The 15,294-nt window shown below is 65.0% G+C and overlaps 4 protein-coding genes across 4 annotated transcripts; 2 read left to right on the top strand and 2 right to left on the bottom strand.

Annotated features, from left to right (window-relative positions):
• Window positions 1–161: 161 nt before the first annotated feature.
• On the top strand, window positions 162–1,945 carry AMSG_10694 (uncharacterized protein; the record flags this gene model as incomplete). Its single annotated transcript, XM_013897826.1, has 2 exons — window positions 162–261; window positions 622–1,945. The coding sequence occupies 2 exons, from the start codon at window positions 162–164 to the stop codon at window positions 1,941–1,943; spliced, it is 1,422 nt and encodes a 473-aa protein (XP_013753280.1). The 3' UTR covers window positions 1,944–1,945.
• Window positions 1,946–2,079: 134 nt separating this feature from the next.
• AMSG_10693 (uncharacterized protein) lies at window positions 2,080–5,709 on the bottom strand (the record flags this gene model as incomplete). The annotated part of the gene is made up of 4 exons (XM_013897825.1): window positions 2,080–4,035; window positions 4,319–4,397; window positions 4,463–5,356; window positions 5,615–5,709. The coding sequence occupies 4 exons, from the start codon at window positions 5,707–5,709 to the stop codon at window positions 2,080–2,082; spliced, it is 3,024 nt and encodes a 1,007-aa protein (XP_013753279.1).
• Window positions 5,710–9,921: 4,212 nt separating this feature from the next.
• Window positions 9,922–12,234, bottom strand: AMSG_10691 (endonuclease/exonuclease/phosphatase family protein; the record flags this gene model as incomplete). The annotated part of the gene is made up of 3 exons (XM_013897824.1): window positions 9,922–11,865; window positions 11,889–12,107; window positions 12,139–12,234. 3 exons carry the CDS (start codon window positions 12,232–12,234, stop codon window positions 9,940–9,942), a joined length of 2,241 nt encoding a protein of 746 aa, XP_013753278.1. The 3' UTR covers window positions 9,922–9,939.
• A 1,489-nt stretch (window positions 12,235–13,723) lies between these two features.
• Window positions 13,724–15,224, top strand: AMSG_10690 (uncharacterized protein; the record flags this gene model as incomplete). The annotated part of the gene is made up of 3 exons (XM_013897823.1): window positions 13,724–13,747; window positions 13,777–15,186; window positions 15,219–15,224. The coding sequence occupies 3 exons, from the start codon at window positions 13,724–13,726 to the stop codon at window positions 15,222–15,224; spliced, it is 1,440 nt and encodes a 479-aa protein (XP_013753277.1).
• Between the last annotated feature and the right edge of the window lie 70 nt (window positions 15,225–15,294).

The raw sequence follows: 15,294 nt of genomic DNA, 5'->3' as shown, positions 1-15,294 counted from the left end.
CTGATCATCCCCTGCCCACCCATCGATTATTACTCGTTCAAATACCAACAACTACCACACCTCTTCCCCTCCCCTTCCCCCTCCCCACACCCATACCCACACCCATACCCATACCCATACCTATACCCAGACCCATGCGCGTGCCCCCGTCTGCGGTCGCAATGCTCCTGGCAGCACTCGTCGCTACCGCTGTCTTCGCACCAACCGCCTCCGCAGCCGCCTCCTTCTTTGGCTTCCACGCCCCGTTCTACGGCGGCAGCCGTACGTACCCCCCTGCCCCTGCCCCCTGCACCTCCCTCCACACCCTCCCCCATCCCCCCCCCCCCTCCCATCGCCGGGCAGCCAGTGCCCACAGCGCTGCTCATTGCTCACTGGTTTTTCGCCCTGTGGCGGGTTGGGGGGGGGGGGGGGGAATGCACGTGGTGTGCGGAGAAATTTTTTTTGCGCCGGGTGCGCGGGTGCTGGGTGCTGGAGAAAAATCTCAAGTCCCTCTCCCTCTCTCTCACTCGCGCGCAAACACATTCACACACACTCACACTCACGCACGCACGCACGCACGCACGCATTTGGGCACAGTGCCACAAGGCTGGTCGGCAACAGGCAGCGCACGAGTCACATCAGACGCCGTGGAGCTGATCTCGGGACCATCGCAGTCGACGCGCATCACCGCACAGAACGCTCTCATGTGGGAGTCGTTCGAGATGGCACTTGAGATGACGGTGACCAAGGACCATGAGGCGCAGCGGTCAGAGGGCTACGAGGGCACCGCCCTCTGGCTCACCCGGTCGCCGCTGCCGGCCCAGGCTCCGCCCTCTGCTGGCGGTACCGTGTACGGCGCGCCGCGCGTCTGGGACGGCCTTGGCGTCTTCTTTGACGTCTTTGACACCGACGGCGACGGCGCAGCCGCCGTCATTACCTCCATGCTCTCGCCATCGTCGCTCTGGGGCTCCTCCCGCAACCTCGGTGAGTTTGACCCGTGGTCCGACGGCCGCCGAACCTCGCACGGCCACTGCCCGGTCCGCCTCGTCTCGCACCAGCCGGTCCCGGCCTCCGCCCCGGGCACCGCAAAGGTCCTCGTCCACATCAAGTACACCTCGAAGGCCAAGCGTGTCGACATCTCCATCTCGGACGTCGGCCAGCCCAACTCGGCCTTTGCGCCCTGCGCCTCGTTTGACGCAAACCTCGACGGCGCCCGCCACCTCGCCCTCACCGCCGCCTCCTCGCACTCGGCCTTTGCCCGCACCAATCTCCTCGCCTTTGAGGTCTACGACCTCGAGCACGGTCTCACCCATCCGCCCGCAGACGCCACTCGCGACTCGCGCTTCCCGGGCCTGCAGGCAAAGGTCGAAGCTGCCGTCCGCGGCGAAATCGACGAGCACCCGCTCGTCACCGAGGACATTCCGCCCGCCGCCGCCTCTGCTCACCATGCCGCTGCAGAGGCCGTCGCCCGCGACGCACACAAGCGCGCCTTTGCCGCCCGCGACTCGGCCGCTGCCGCCGCAGACACCGCAGCAGCCATCGCCGTCCTCGACGGCAAGCTCTCCGACATCGCCGCCCGCCTCGCCTCGGCCCCGGCCGGCTCAGCAAGCGGCAGCGGCGCTGATGCGTCTTCCGCCTCCATCCGCGGCGTCCTCAACACGCTCTCCGACTCAGTCACTGAGCTCGTCCATGCCCACCAGGCTGATGAGATTGTCCGCCACTTTGAGCGCGTCGAGTCCGAGTCGCGCCTCGCCCTCGACCGCATTGCCGCCCTCGACTCCAAGCTCTCCACCATCACCACCACTCTCACCGCCATCCAACACGCCGGCCCTGCTGCCGGCCCCGCTGCCGACGGTTACTCGCTCGCCTCGCTTGTTTTTGCAGCCCTCATCGGCGCCGTGGCTGCCTACGCCGCTGCCTCGCTCTTCAAGTCGCCCAAGGCCTCGGGCTACAAGCTTCCGTGAAATCCACATCATGTATTGAACTCGGTCGTCCGCATACGCATGCGCATCTCACCCGACACACCACGAGCCATCACTGCTTCTTGCCGCATGCCAGCACTACACCGCGTCATGGCTTGTGTGTGTTCGTATCGGGAGCTTACAGTGCCTGAAGCTCGTGTTCCTCGTCCAGAGCGTCCATTTCCTCGGGCGACATGCTCCACGGCCGCGAGAGGAGCGCATCCTCGTCGACATCGGTTGCAAACTCCGAGGCCGCGGCGGCAGTGCCAGCCATGGCGTCCTCAGCAGCCCACTCGGGCGAGGCTGTGACGCGGAATCGGATGGCCCGCTCGGCTCCGTTGACCATCATGGCGCGGACCATCTGGGGCGAGTGCGCCTGGTCGGTCACCGAGCCGTCGACAAAGGCCGCGAGCTTCTCCAGCCACCCGCGCATCCCCGTTGCTGGCTCGCGCGGCGTGGTCGCCGTCCTGCCGGCCGCCATCACCGCGATCGTCGCCACGTAGTGACCGGGCGCCGGCGCGTGCATGGTGACGGTGTGCTGCAGAAAGTCGCTCCGTGACTCGACAGCCTGGTCCGACGGCTGAAGGCAGCCGTGGAGCACCACATCGTCCGTCGTCCGCTTCTCGCTCCGGTGCGTGATGACTGTTTCCAGGAACATCTCCGCCACCAGCTCGACAGGCTCGGTCGTCGAGAACGTCATCACAATGTTTGCCGCCGCCTCGCCCACCGTCGTCTGGGTGTGCTCCAACAGGAACATGCCGCTCGTGTAGAACGGGCGCCACACATCGAGCCGGTCCACCACATACTTGCCCACAAGCCCCCGCCGCAGCATTCGGTGGATTTTCGTGATTTCCAGAACAATCGCCACCAGAAGAATCACAATCGCCACGCACACCACGCCCACAAGCACCACTCCGAGCGTGTTGGCAAACGACGCATTGAGCCCGCCGTCAGCGGCCGCGTACACAAACGCCAGCGCGAGCACAAAGCCTGCGCACGAGAGCATGAGCGTCTCCAGCCGGTTGATCCGCATCGTTGCAAACGGATGCGTCTTGAGCTGCAGTCCGAGCGAGAGGCACACCACTGCCAGCGCTGTGAGCACCTGGCCCACCACGCTCGCAGACGACGCCACCTTGCCAAACACCACGCCAAACTTGCGGACAAGGACGAGGATCTCGAAAAAGTAGTACTTGGGCCGGTATCGCAGGTACAGCAGGCCGTATCGCGCAAGGTTCTTCCGCTTCCACAGGTTGAACCGCCGCTTGTGGAGCACCTTGAGTACGCCGAGCGGCATGAGGAGCGAAAACATGATCATGGCACAAATCGAGCCCACCAGAAGCTCGAACCACTTGCCCTGGTAGCACCGGATCGACGGCTCGCGGTTCATCGTGTACTTGCCGTCGGCCTGCTTGGTGCACGGGTAGATTTCCAGCGCCGTGTTGGTCACTAGCAGGTACATGACAAACATGGCCATGACCGATGCGTTGGTGAACGCATACTTCATCGACGCCTTGGCCGGTGCCGTCCACTTGCGCGCAGCGGCGTAGAGCCGGAAAATGCTGAAGCCGACCGCAAACATCACGAGCAGCGCCCAAGGGGCTGCAAGCTTGGTGGCCCAGATCGTAAAGTACGCGTCCGACGAGCTCGAAACAAGACACTCGGGCTTGAACAGCTGCAGGTCGATGTTGGCCGCAGACAGGATCTCAAAGAACCGCTGTGTCCACCCCGGCCACTTGATCTGGAACGAGGCGAGGACCGCAATGAGCTGCAGAAAGTTGAACCCGACCGAAGCGGCCGTGAAGAACGCCGTATTCTTGCGTGCGAGCTTGATGAGCAGGATACAGAGGATGATGCCGAGAACCGCGAGGCCCATAAAGATGAACGGGATCGACGACGGGCACTTTTCGCACAGGCCCGAGCTAGGGTTCTTGGCCCATCCTTTGATGCACTGCGAGCACCGCTCGCCAATGTGACCGAACCGACAGACTCCGCCACGAAGGCAGACGCCCGCCGGGGTGCACGGCTCGTACAGTCCCGACGTCACGCCCTGGCCAGGCAGCGGGTAGAAGCCCGAGTTGGGGATCGGCTTGGCCGTCTGCCCCGCGCAATATCCGCCAAACGGACATGACACGCACCCGCCAGCCGCAGACGCCCATGTCGTTCCCACTGGGCACGGCGTGCATGCCTCCCGATCAAACGACAGCGCCACATCGCCGGGCTCGCAAGCCACACACACATCACCCACCAGTCCAAAGCCGGGCTCGCACCCGCAGCCCTCGACCTCGATCGTGCCCACCTCCCCGTTGGTCGTCTGGTTGCCCGGACACGCCACGCACGTGCCAAACCCTTCCTCTACCTTGTACGAGTTTGGAGGGCACGGGGTGCATGCCGCAACCGTCGTCGCCCCATCGCTTGCGGTCACTCGTCCGCGGCCACATGGCAGACAGCTTACCGCGCCTGGATCGCTTTGGTAAGTCGACAGCTCGCACCGCTGGCAGGATGCCGCGCCTGGGCTCGGTGACACCGTTCCCGCGTCGCACGGCTTGCATCGCTGCAGGGCTGTTGTGACATCCTTGAACGTGCCTGCACTGCACAGCTCGCAAGGGCCATCGGTGTTGTCACCAGAGCCGTGGTGCCCAATGGGACACTGCAAACAGCTGACGCCAAAGTTGAGCGCCGCGCACGTGGCGCACGTCGGGTCGGCGGCAAAGTCGTACGCTGCAAGTTGGCACGAGCGGCACTTGCCACTGCCGTCAAATCCATAGTCGGGCACGCCGTTGACGCACTCGACCGTGGAGTTGCACCAAGGCCGTCCAAAGTACTGCGGAGCCTCGCATTGATCGCATCCAGCGCCTGACAGCCCCGAGCCAACAAAGCAAGTGCAGTTACCAGACCCAAACCGCCCATCTAGGCACACCTGATCGACCGAGCAGGAGCAGACGCCGCTGCAGTCGTCGCCAAAGAAGCCAGGCTTACACGTGTCGCATGATGCCACGTCTGCACCGCCGACGGTGTTCGAGGACGTGCCGCCCGGACAGAGCGAGCACGCTCCGTCGCCGGCAGTGTCCTTGTACGTACCCTTGCCACACGGCTCGCACACACCAGCAACACGCTCAAACCCGGGCCTACACACACACTCGGACTCGGTAAGCGCACCCATGGCCGCCGTGGTCTCGGTCGACTTGCACGAGTTGCATGCGATTGCATTGGCTGCAGTTGGCTTATACGTGCCAAGTGGACACGCCGGGCACTGCCCAGCTCCGTCGCGGTAGTGCCCGGCGTCGCACACACAGTCATCCTCAGTGTCGGCCCCACCGACTGTCGTGGTGAACGGCACAGAGCACCCAATACACTCGGAGTTGCCGTACCCGCTCTTGAACTTGCCCACGCCGCACGGCACGCAATCATCGTTAGGGCTACTCCGCCCCTTGCCCGGTGGGCAAACACACTCGGTGACACTTGTGGAACCCGCATCTACAGTCGTCACGCCTGAGACAGCAAGCGGGCACTGGGTGCACGCCGCTCCAAAGGTGGGATCGTCACGGTAGTAGCCGACCTGACAGAGTGTACATAAGGGATTGTTCCACGCTGTGCCAAGCGGGCACGCCGTCCGAGTGTCGATGTACTTGTCATGAATGAAAAGAAACTGGTACGCCCTCACACGAACTTTGTACTCTGTTCCCGGCAGGAGCGAGGACTTTGAATACTCGTCCAGAGCTGACGAGAGACCGTTGTCGTTGGAGAGAGTCTCCCAACTGGCGTCAGGCATAATGCGCCAGTGCTTAACAGCCGTCCGTGCACCACATGCGCCACCTTTCGTCGTTGGCTCCCATGTGACCTTGATCGTAGTCTGCGATGACTCGCTCTCATCCTGGGCCAAATCGGAAATGTACGGCGAGCTCCAGCATCTGCCAAAGGCCAATGACGGAAAAAGCACCGCAGCGACAACCAGTGCGGCGAAAAGGCCACCAGCCAGCCGAGCTGACCTGCCGCCGTCTCGGGTCGCGACCATGCCTACTCTGGCGAGAGAGATAAAGGAAAGAAGATGGTGTGTACAGCTGTGCAATATGCTATGTGGTGCGAGGGAGGGGGTATGGGGGGGGGGGGGGAGAGAGAGAGAGAGAGGGAGAGAGAGGAATACAAACGTGTGCTCTGTAGCGTGTGGCGAACGCGTGCTGACGAAGTGCCGTGGTGGTGGAGACAGAAAGGGGGTCACGTGCTTGGCTGAACGTTGTGGTATTATTTACTACGAGTGGGGTGGGCGAAAATATGCATACAGGCCAGATGTGTGTAGTCGGGAGGGGAGGAGAGGGGGGAGGTCCTGGCCAAAGGCGCGTTCGACGAAACCAGCTCCAAGTTTGTCGTGAGAACCTCGATCGTCTGCGCTCTGCACGGTCGGAGTCACGGTCCTGCATGGGTAGCTCGATTGAACGCCACTCTGATAAGAGCAAGTCGCGCTGGAGGATCATGCGCCATGGTCTGGTGGTCTGCTTCAGACTCGGTCTGCGTAAGCACACCGGTTGAGCGTAAAGCGAACGGAGACGGGGATGAAGAAGATCACACTCTTCCGTCCTGCTACCGCTCACACCGGTTGAGCGTAAAGCGAACGGAGACGGGGATGAAGAAGATCACACTCTTCCGTCCTGATCGCGGCGTACGTCGATGGGACGGCAACAGAACAGGAGAAGTCTGCCGAGATGGTGCGAGCGATGATTGTGGACGGCGTACGTCGATGGGACGGCAACAGAACAGGAGAAGTCTGCCGAGATGGTGCGAGCGATGATTGTGGAAGGCGCCGAGTGGGGAAATTCGGTTCGGCAGCACTGCCTCGCCCCGAGAGGGCCGCCGCTGAAGATGTGCTTGATTGCATTGGCAACGACGCACCGGCGCACCGCGTCGAGTCTCTCGAGGGGCATCATCAGCCGAGTAGGCGACAACATGGACGACGACATGGACGTCGAGCAGAAGATGGGTGAGGCTGATACCATGATGTGACTCATAATACAGGGCATAACGCCGTTGGTGTCGCATCCATCGTGCCGCAGCAGCCGACGCATGGCGCTGGCCAGGGCGACGAGGAGAAGGCGAAGGTGATCATGATCGCGATCGCAATCGCGATCACGTTGACGATCATGGCCACGATCACAGGCGAGGCGGTGAGGAACAGCGGCCAGGTGAGGCCCCGTCTCGGCAGCAGACGAGCACACTCGACGACAAGAGCCGTGAGAGCGATGCGACTGCGGTTGGCGTCACGCAACCTGCGGCGGACGCTCGCAGGGAGCGTGGGAGAGGTTGGGCAGGTGGCGAGCAGTGGCGGGAGCGGAGCAAAAGGTCGCAGTTGGTTGGCCGGCCGGAGCCTAGGCGACGGCGGAGTGGGAGCGTCCGAGACGGCGGTACGGACGCATGTCACACCGCAGCACCGGGCAAGCACGCATGGGGACGGAGGCTATGGTGAAACGTCTCCGACGCGCATGGGCTCGGCAGCACCGCCCGCAGTCGCCCTCTGGGCCGCAGAGCCGGAGACGCCCCGGCTCGGGCCAGAGGCGAAAAAGGTCGTGGAATCTACCGCTCGCCAGCGCCCGGCATCGACACGGGCCGCAGCGACTCGATCGGCCTCGGCCGGCTCTGGCACCATCACCGGGTGGCTGGCTGCGGCCGAAAGGTCGGCGGGCGCGTCGAGCAAGTTGGGCGCGTCGACCACGTCGAGCACGTCAAGCACGTCGAGCACGTCGAGCATGTCGAGCACGTCGAGCAAGTCTCGGAGATCGGCCAAGTCGCGAGCATCGGCCAAGGCGTCGGTGACCACCAACGCCTCTGCAACGACAGCAGCGCTCCAGGTAGACAACTCGGCATGGGATATGCTTGATGCAGAGGAGGAAAAGGCTGAGAAGAGCCGGGATGAGGAGAAGAGCTGGACGGCGGTGCGGGATGCGGCGGCAGCGGCGGCAACGCCCGAGCTGGGTCGGGCTGGCTCGCCCAAGGGCAAGGGCAATGACACGGGTAACAAGGTCAACGGCAAGAGCAAGGTCACGAGCAAGAAGGTCAACGGCAAGGGCAAGGGCACGAGCAAGAAGGTCAACGGCAAGGGCAAGGGCAAGTCAAAGTCCCGGGTGGTGGCAGAGTCGACGCGAGTGACGATGGAGGTGGCCGACGGGAGCAAGAACGACGTGGTTGGGCTCGGGGCGGTGTATCAGAAGACTAACGTGGCCAAGTGGAGCGTGGCACGGGTGCGGGCATGGCGGCGACGGCGCGAGTGCCCGGACGCGTTCTACTACCGGCTGACGGACATCGACGAGACGCAGGTGAACGGCAAGTGGAGCACGGCCGAGGAGGCTGCGTTTGCTGCACGGATGGCCGAGTTTAAGGAGCGCGGCTTGCGCATCGGCTCGCTGTGGGGCATCTTCTCCAAAGTCCTGCCGCGGCGAGTTGGCTACCAGTGCGCCAACCACTACCGGCGGCTGGTCAAGGCCGGCAAGATCAAGACTGACGAGTACGTGATGACCGACGACGGCAAGCTGGTTCACCTCTCGCGCGAGATTGCCACCAGCTCTGCGTTTTGTGCGCAGCAGGCCGAGCCGGACTGGTTCGAGCTCGCGCCGGTGTGGAACACGCCCGAGGGCCTGGCGCTCGAGGCCAAGGTCGACGGCTTCATCACTGAGCTCTGCCAGCTCTCGAGCACCTTTGGCCAGGCGACCAAGCAGCGGAGCAGCGGGTCGAGCTCGCGCAAGGGCGCGATGGGAGCGGCGGCAGCAATAGCCGCGGCGTCGACCTCGCTGCCCTCGCTTCGCAAGCACGGCGCGACGCTCAAGCGGACGTTAGAGGACCTTGTGACGTACTACGTGCCCGACGAGGACGGCGAGGACGGAACCGAGACCGCAGCGCGACCGGCCAAGCGGGCGAGGAAGCTCGAGGGCGGAGCGACCGGCGTCCGCAACTTTGGCTTGGTGGGCGCGCTCATTCCGGCGACGATGACGGCGGCCGAGGTAGCAGCCGAAGCTGAGGCCGCGGTTCAGCGGACCATGGTCCAGCGTCGGAACCGCGATCCAGTCCAAGCTGTCGCCGACTCGCTCGAGTTCCGGCGGAGCCTGTGGGAGGCGCTGGCGGCGAGCGAGAAAGGCGGTGCGAGGTGGGGCACCGGAAGCAGCGGCGGGCGGCGGCGCGAGCAGCTGCGATCGCAGGTCGGCGGATGGAAGAAGAGCAACAGGAGCAAGTCGCGGTCGAGCGCTAGCTCGAGCTCGCGCGGGCGGGCGGGCGATGTCAAGGTCGAGCGCGTGGTGGCCAAGTTTGCGCGGCAGGTGCGGCCGATGGTGGCGCCAGGCGGCGCCGTCGGCGCGCCGCTGTACTTTGGCGCGCGAACGCTCGCGGCGCTCGAAGCCGACGGCGCGAGCTACTCGGCGGTGATCATGGATCCGCCGTGGGGCCGCGATGGGCTGACGCCACGGCGGGTGGTGGAGCGGCTCGGCCTGACGGCCAAGCTCTTTCCCAAGGGCATGCTCTGCGTGTGGGTGCCCAAGGCGCTGCTCCCTCAAGTCCTCTTTCTTGTGGAGACGCAGTGGGCGGCCAAGTACGTGGAGAACGTGGCCGTGGTCCTCTCCGACCGGGGCCACCGCATCACCGGCAGCAGCAGTGGCCTTTTGCGGGCGGCGCACGACACGTGCCTCGTCTTTCGTCGCGCGCCGCAGGAGAAGCTCAACCTCCGGCACCAGCGGTCGTGCGACGTCATCTTTGACTTTGCCGGCAAGGCCGATCGGCCGACGGATCTGCAGGAGATGATAACGACGCTACTGCCGGACGCGCGCGAGCCGAGTAAGCGCGGCCTCCCGCAGTGCCTCTACCTTTGGGGCGCCGCCTCGCACGTCCGGCCCGAGTGGACGGTGGTGGCCGAGCCCGAGCTCGCTCCGCCGCCGCTCCCGCCTCCGCCGCCCGCGGCCATCGTCGCCCGCAACGCCGACGACGCCGACTTTCGGTAACACAAGCTAGCTAGCTAGAGAGCTTTACTTCACATCACCGAGCATCCGCCGGCGTTGGCCTTTTTGCGGGCCTTGGCGACGAGGTCGTCGACGGCCGGGTCGGTGGTGGCAAAAGTGGCGTGGAGCGCGTAGTGGGTCGAGGGCAGGAGATGGGCGTACTCGGGGACGGGGACGGTGCCGACGAGGCCTCCGGCGACCGGCGTCCACAGGCCGCCAGCGGAGCGGAAGAGCAGCCTGTCTGGACGGGAAGCGGGCGGTGGTGACGATGCGTCCTCGGAAGCAAGATGGGCGGCCATGGCGTTGGACGCCGGGTTGTAGGTGAAGCCCGGGTCGTCGGTTGCCAGCAGCTTCCACACGTCACCGTAGGTGAACGGAAGGGCGGCCGGGTCGGCGGCGGGGGAAAAGGCTGCGGCAACGAGGGCGTCGTGGAAGGGGATGAGCTTGGTAAAGGCGGCGTAGAGGCCAGCATCGACTTCGGCGGCGACAGACGACGGGAGATGGAGGTTGGCGACGGCAAACTTGCGCGAGTTGAGGACAAGCGTGGCGAGGAGGAGGCGGCCGTTGGCGGGCAGAGTGTGGAGGACCATCTTCTGCAGCGGGTACTTGGAGAAGAGAACAAGTCCGCCGCCGGGCGTACCGACGACGGTCGAGCCGTCGATGTCCGACACAAAGTACGCGTCCTGCAGCCGTGGGCGGGCGAGGAGGCCGGCGAGCATGGCCTTGGTCACGCCCTGGAGGGCAACGACGTCGGTGGCGTCGACCATGTCACAGAGGACGTCACAAACGGCACCGACGCGGACGGCGCCACCGTAGTCGGACGCAAGCACGTTGTAGGTGGCGAGGCGGAGAGTGTTGGCCGCCTTCGGGGTGGCTGCGCCCTTGGTCGGACGCAGCGCAAAGACGCGCGCCTTTTCCTGCGCTGTAGCCGTCGGCGGCGCCGGCGGCGCCGGCCGCCAGAACGAGGTATACGTGTGTGGGAGGAGTGCATAGCGCGGGAGCTTGCCACCACCGACAGCCGATGCAGCAGCGGCCCACGACTGCGGGAATGTGGCCACGTGCTCCTCGCGGGTGAGATCCAGCGGCGTCTGCATGTACTTGAGCACCAGCTCGGGCGCGACGCCCGGAACAACAGGCACGCTGTCGCCGTCTGGCGACTGCGCAGCGGCCGAGACCGAGCGCGGCGGCGGCGGCGGTGCAGCGACGACCTCATCGGCAGAGCTCTGCGAGTCCTCGTCCTTGCCTTTGTTGGGCGCGGATGCGGGCGCAGGCGGGCGGCTCTTGGTCTTGGTCTTGGTCTTGGTCTTGGTCTTGGTCTTGGTTTTCACCTTGGTCTTGCTCTTGGTCTTGGCCTTGACCTTGCCCTTGGCCCTGACCTTGGTCTTGCTCTTGCTCTTGGTCTTGGGGGTGGGAGTGGGCTCGAGTTCGGATGCAGGAGCAGCAGCGGACTTGCCCTTAGCCTTGCGCTTCTTGCGGACACGGACGTGGCGCTTGCGGCGGCGAGGGTGCGGGGCGACGCCAGCGGCATCGTCGCCAGTAGAAGAGTTCTCAGCCGACTCGGTCGACTCGGGCTCAGCCTCGGGTTCGGCAGAGCCCGAGGTGGAGACAACAGGAGTGGAGTCGGCGGTGGACGACACGACCGTCTGGTTAGGCTTGGCGAGGCCAGTATCCGCCTCGGGCTCAGGCTCGGCACTAGTGCTGTCATCAGCATAAGTATCAACCTTGGACTCGGGCTCGGAAACAGGCTCAGCACCAATATCGGCGTCAGACTGGGCCTCGGGCTCAGCATGCTCAGCAGGCTCAGCAGGCTCAGCATCAGCATCAGCATCGACGTCAGACTGGGCCTCGGGCTCAGCAGGCTCAGCATCAGCATTATCAGCACCGTCATCAGCACTATCATCAGCTCCGTCATCATCGGTATCAGCTCCGTCCTCAGTCTCGACCTCGGGCTCAGCAGGCTTGGCATCAGCATCATCAGCACCATCGTCAGCTCGGTCCTCACCGGCACTGGACATCGGAGTAGCAGCGGGAGCAGCGGGAGCAGCGGGAGCAGGAGCAGGAGCAGGAGCAGGAGCAGCGGGAGCAGTGGCGGAAGCGGGAGCAGGAGCAGGAGCAGGAGCAGCGGGAGCAGGAGCAGGAGCAGGAGCAGCGGGAGCAGGAGCAGGAGCAGCAGCGGGAGGCACGGGCTCGTGGTCGGCAGCTGGGAGGGAGGCAGGCGGGGGAGAGGCCACGCACGTCCGGCACTTTGCTGCTGTGCCCTTCTTCCACTGCGACTTGGAGAAGGCCGAGGAGTCCTGGTCACGCCCGCATATCGAGCACTTGCGCATGGTGGGGAGGTGGGGAGGAGTGGTGGTGGGGAGGGGGAGGGGGGTGGAGGGAGGGAGGGAAGGAGGGGGAAGGGGTCGCACATGGGGGGGGGGAGGGGGACTAACAACAACCATCAATGACCATCGATTATTCCCCTCACAGCCCACCAACAACCATCAATGACCATCGATTATTCCCCTCACAGCCCACCAACAACCATCAATGACCATCGATTATTCCCCTCACAGCCCACCAACAACCATCAATGACCATCGATTATTCCCCTCACAGCCCACCAACAACCATCAATGACCATCGATTATTCCCCTCACAGCCCACCAACAACCATCAATGACCATCGATTATTCCCCTCACAGCCCACCAACAACCATCAATGACCATCGATTATTCCCCTCACAGCCCACCAACAACCATCAATGACCATCGATTATTCCCCTCACAGCCCACCAACAACCATCAATGACCATCGATTATTCCCCTCACAGCCCACCAACAACCATCAATGACCATCGATTATTCCCCTCACAGCCCAACAACAACCATCAATGACCATCGATTATTCCCCTCACAGCCCACCAACAACCATCAATGACCATCGATTATTCCCCTCACAGCCCACCAACAACCATCAATGACCATCGATTATTCCCCTCACAGCCCACCAACAACCATCAATGACCATCGATTATTCCCCTCACAGCCCAACAACAACCATCAATGACCATCGATTATTCCCCTCACAATCGTTGGCCAACCATTATTCTGCAACTGTCAAAAGCCAACGATTGTCCCCGAAGGACACCCCCCCCCCCCCCCCCTCCCCCCCCCCCACACACATACACACAGCCTCCAGCATGGGCGGACGCGGCTCTCGCTTGCGGGGGCGGGCACGGCCACCACGACACGTCCTCACAGCCACCGACACTGCTGCTCTGCTCTCGGCCCTCACCGCAACCGTGCCGGCGTCCGGCCGCGGACTCGGTGGACGTGCCGTGGCCGACGCTCTCCACGCCGCCCTCCATGCCGTCCTCGCCGACCGACTGGTGGGCGGGGCGGGGGGCGCGTCGGGTGGACCGACGGGGGGTGGGCATGACCATGGCAAACAATTTGTTGCCGACCGCGGCCACCCCCCATCCGCCCCGCCCGCCACGCACAACTCGCGACTCGCTCGGGCCAACGCCGCGCCGGCGGGGAGCCTGCGAGCAGAGCCACCGCTGCGCGGCGGAGAGAGGCTCCCGCGACTGGCTGCCATCGATCTCGCAAACGTCCTCTGCGCGCTGGATTGGCTCCAGGGCTGCGCGCTGTCACAGCTCCGCTCGCCGAGGCCGTCGCCTAGGGCGTCGCCGAGGCCGTCGCCGAGACCATCGTCAAGAGGGCCGCCGGCGGACAGGCCGCCAGAGGACGCGCCGAGAAGCCTCGCGGCTGCAAAGCGGGCCCTGTTTACTCCACCGCCGTGGACGCTCGAGTCCGCTGCCACGGACGACGCAGATGCCGACACTAACGCCAAAGCCCGTGCGCACGAGCCGCCGTCGCTGGGCGAGGTCGCTGAGACCTCACTCTCGCCGGCCGCCACCGGCCTCCCGCCGCAAGTCCCACCTCTGGATCTGTCTGCTGCACTGCCGCAGCAGCAGCAGCCGGTGCCAAGCCCGCCAGTGCCACTCGACTCGCGGTTCCACGACTCGGACGCCACACGTTACATCCTGGTTGTGCCCGACGACGCTTCCGCCGCCGCCGAGTCGCTCGCCACAGCCATTGCCGACGCCAGCGCCACGCTGATTGTGGGCGAGACGCTCGGCTCGCTGCCGTCGTCAGCTGTTGTCTCGCTCCCGGAGAACGTGACCTCGCTCGCACTGGCCGAGTTATTGGCGCTGGCACACGAGCTCGACGCCCTCGTTCTCGACGACGACCATGCTGCAGCTCTGGCCGAGAAGCGCGCCGTTCTTCTGCGCATCGTCGAGCTGCGGGTTCAGAGCCTGGCACGCGGACCCAAGCTGTTCACCCTCTCGCATGCCGAGCTCAAGTCTGTCGTCGACGTCGTCTCGTCGCTCCTCACCTCACACCCGCCGCCGCCCGACGCACCGCGCCCGCACCTTGCCGCCTTTCGCGACGCACTTCTTGCGCGTGCGCTCCGCAAGCTCACCTCGCGGCTCACCGCGTGGCTCGCCGCACACCGTGACGATCACGCCCCAGCGCTTGCCGCCTTTGTGGCCTCGGGTGATCTCGCCGCTGCCGCGCCGGTCACGCCGCGGCTGGCCGTGACGAGCGCCATGCGCTCTGGCTCACCGGCGGCGCTGGCCTCTCTGGCCATGGCCTCGCGCAAGGCTGCGCTTCGGACGCCGCCGTCGGGTGCAGGCTCGCCGCGCCCATCGCCGCCGGCGTCGCCGCTGCGCTCGGCCACGGCGTCGTCAGCATCGCCAAGCTCGGCTGCCGCTGCGCTCGCTGCCGCCAAGGCTGCACGCTCGCCATTTGAAGCCTTTTGCGCCGCCATGGCCACCACCGTCGCCACCGCCAAGGACGGGCTGCGCGCGCTCACGCCGCTGAGTCACTTTGGCGAGCTCCGCGACGTTGTCGGGCACGCCGCATACTTTGCGCATCCGGACGTGGTTGCCGCCGGTGTCGGGAGTGATGACGATGGGGCCGCCGCCGCCAGAGTGGCTTGCCTCGGCTCTCGTGTCCATGCCGCGCGCAAGGCGCATGCCCGGGCCATCGCCATGCTGGAGCAGCTGCAGATGGCGTCGTTTGCGCCGTTCGCCACCGCCACCGACTCGCTTGTCCTCGCGGTCAAGACCGCCGCCACCCTCGCCCACCTCGCCGGGCGCATTGCTGGCGCTCCGCTCGGATGGGAAGATGTCCTCGCCGTGTACGTGCCCACCTCGCTCGAGTGCCTGGCCACAAGCCTCGTGGCGCGTACCACAGCCGAGGCCTTTCCGCTCCGCATCGACAATGCCTTTGTCTCGGGCGGCTACCTGACGCTGGCGGACAGCGGTGAGCTCGCCGACCACTTGGGCGCGCTCGCCACAGCCCTTGCCGGCACTTCGCCGTGGCCGCGCCTCTACCCG

Source organism: Thecamonas trahens (assembly GCF_000142905.1).
Source record: "Thecamonas trahens ATCC 50062 unplaced genomic scaffold supercont1.63, whole genome shotgun sequence".
Lineage (NCBI taxonomy): Eukaryota > Apusomonadida > Apusomonadidae > Thecamonas > Thecamonas trahens.
Note: the sequence above shows the minus strand (reverse complement) of the source record. Positions and strands in the feature narration are given on the sequence as shown.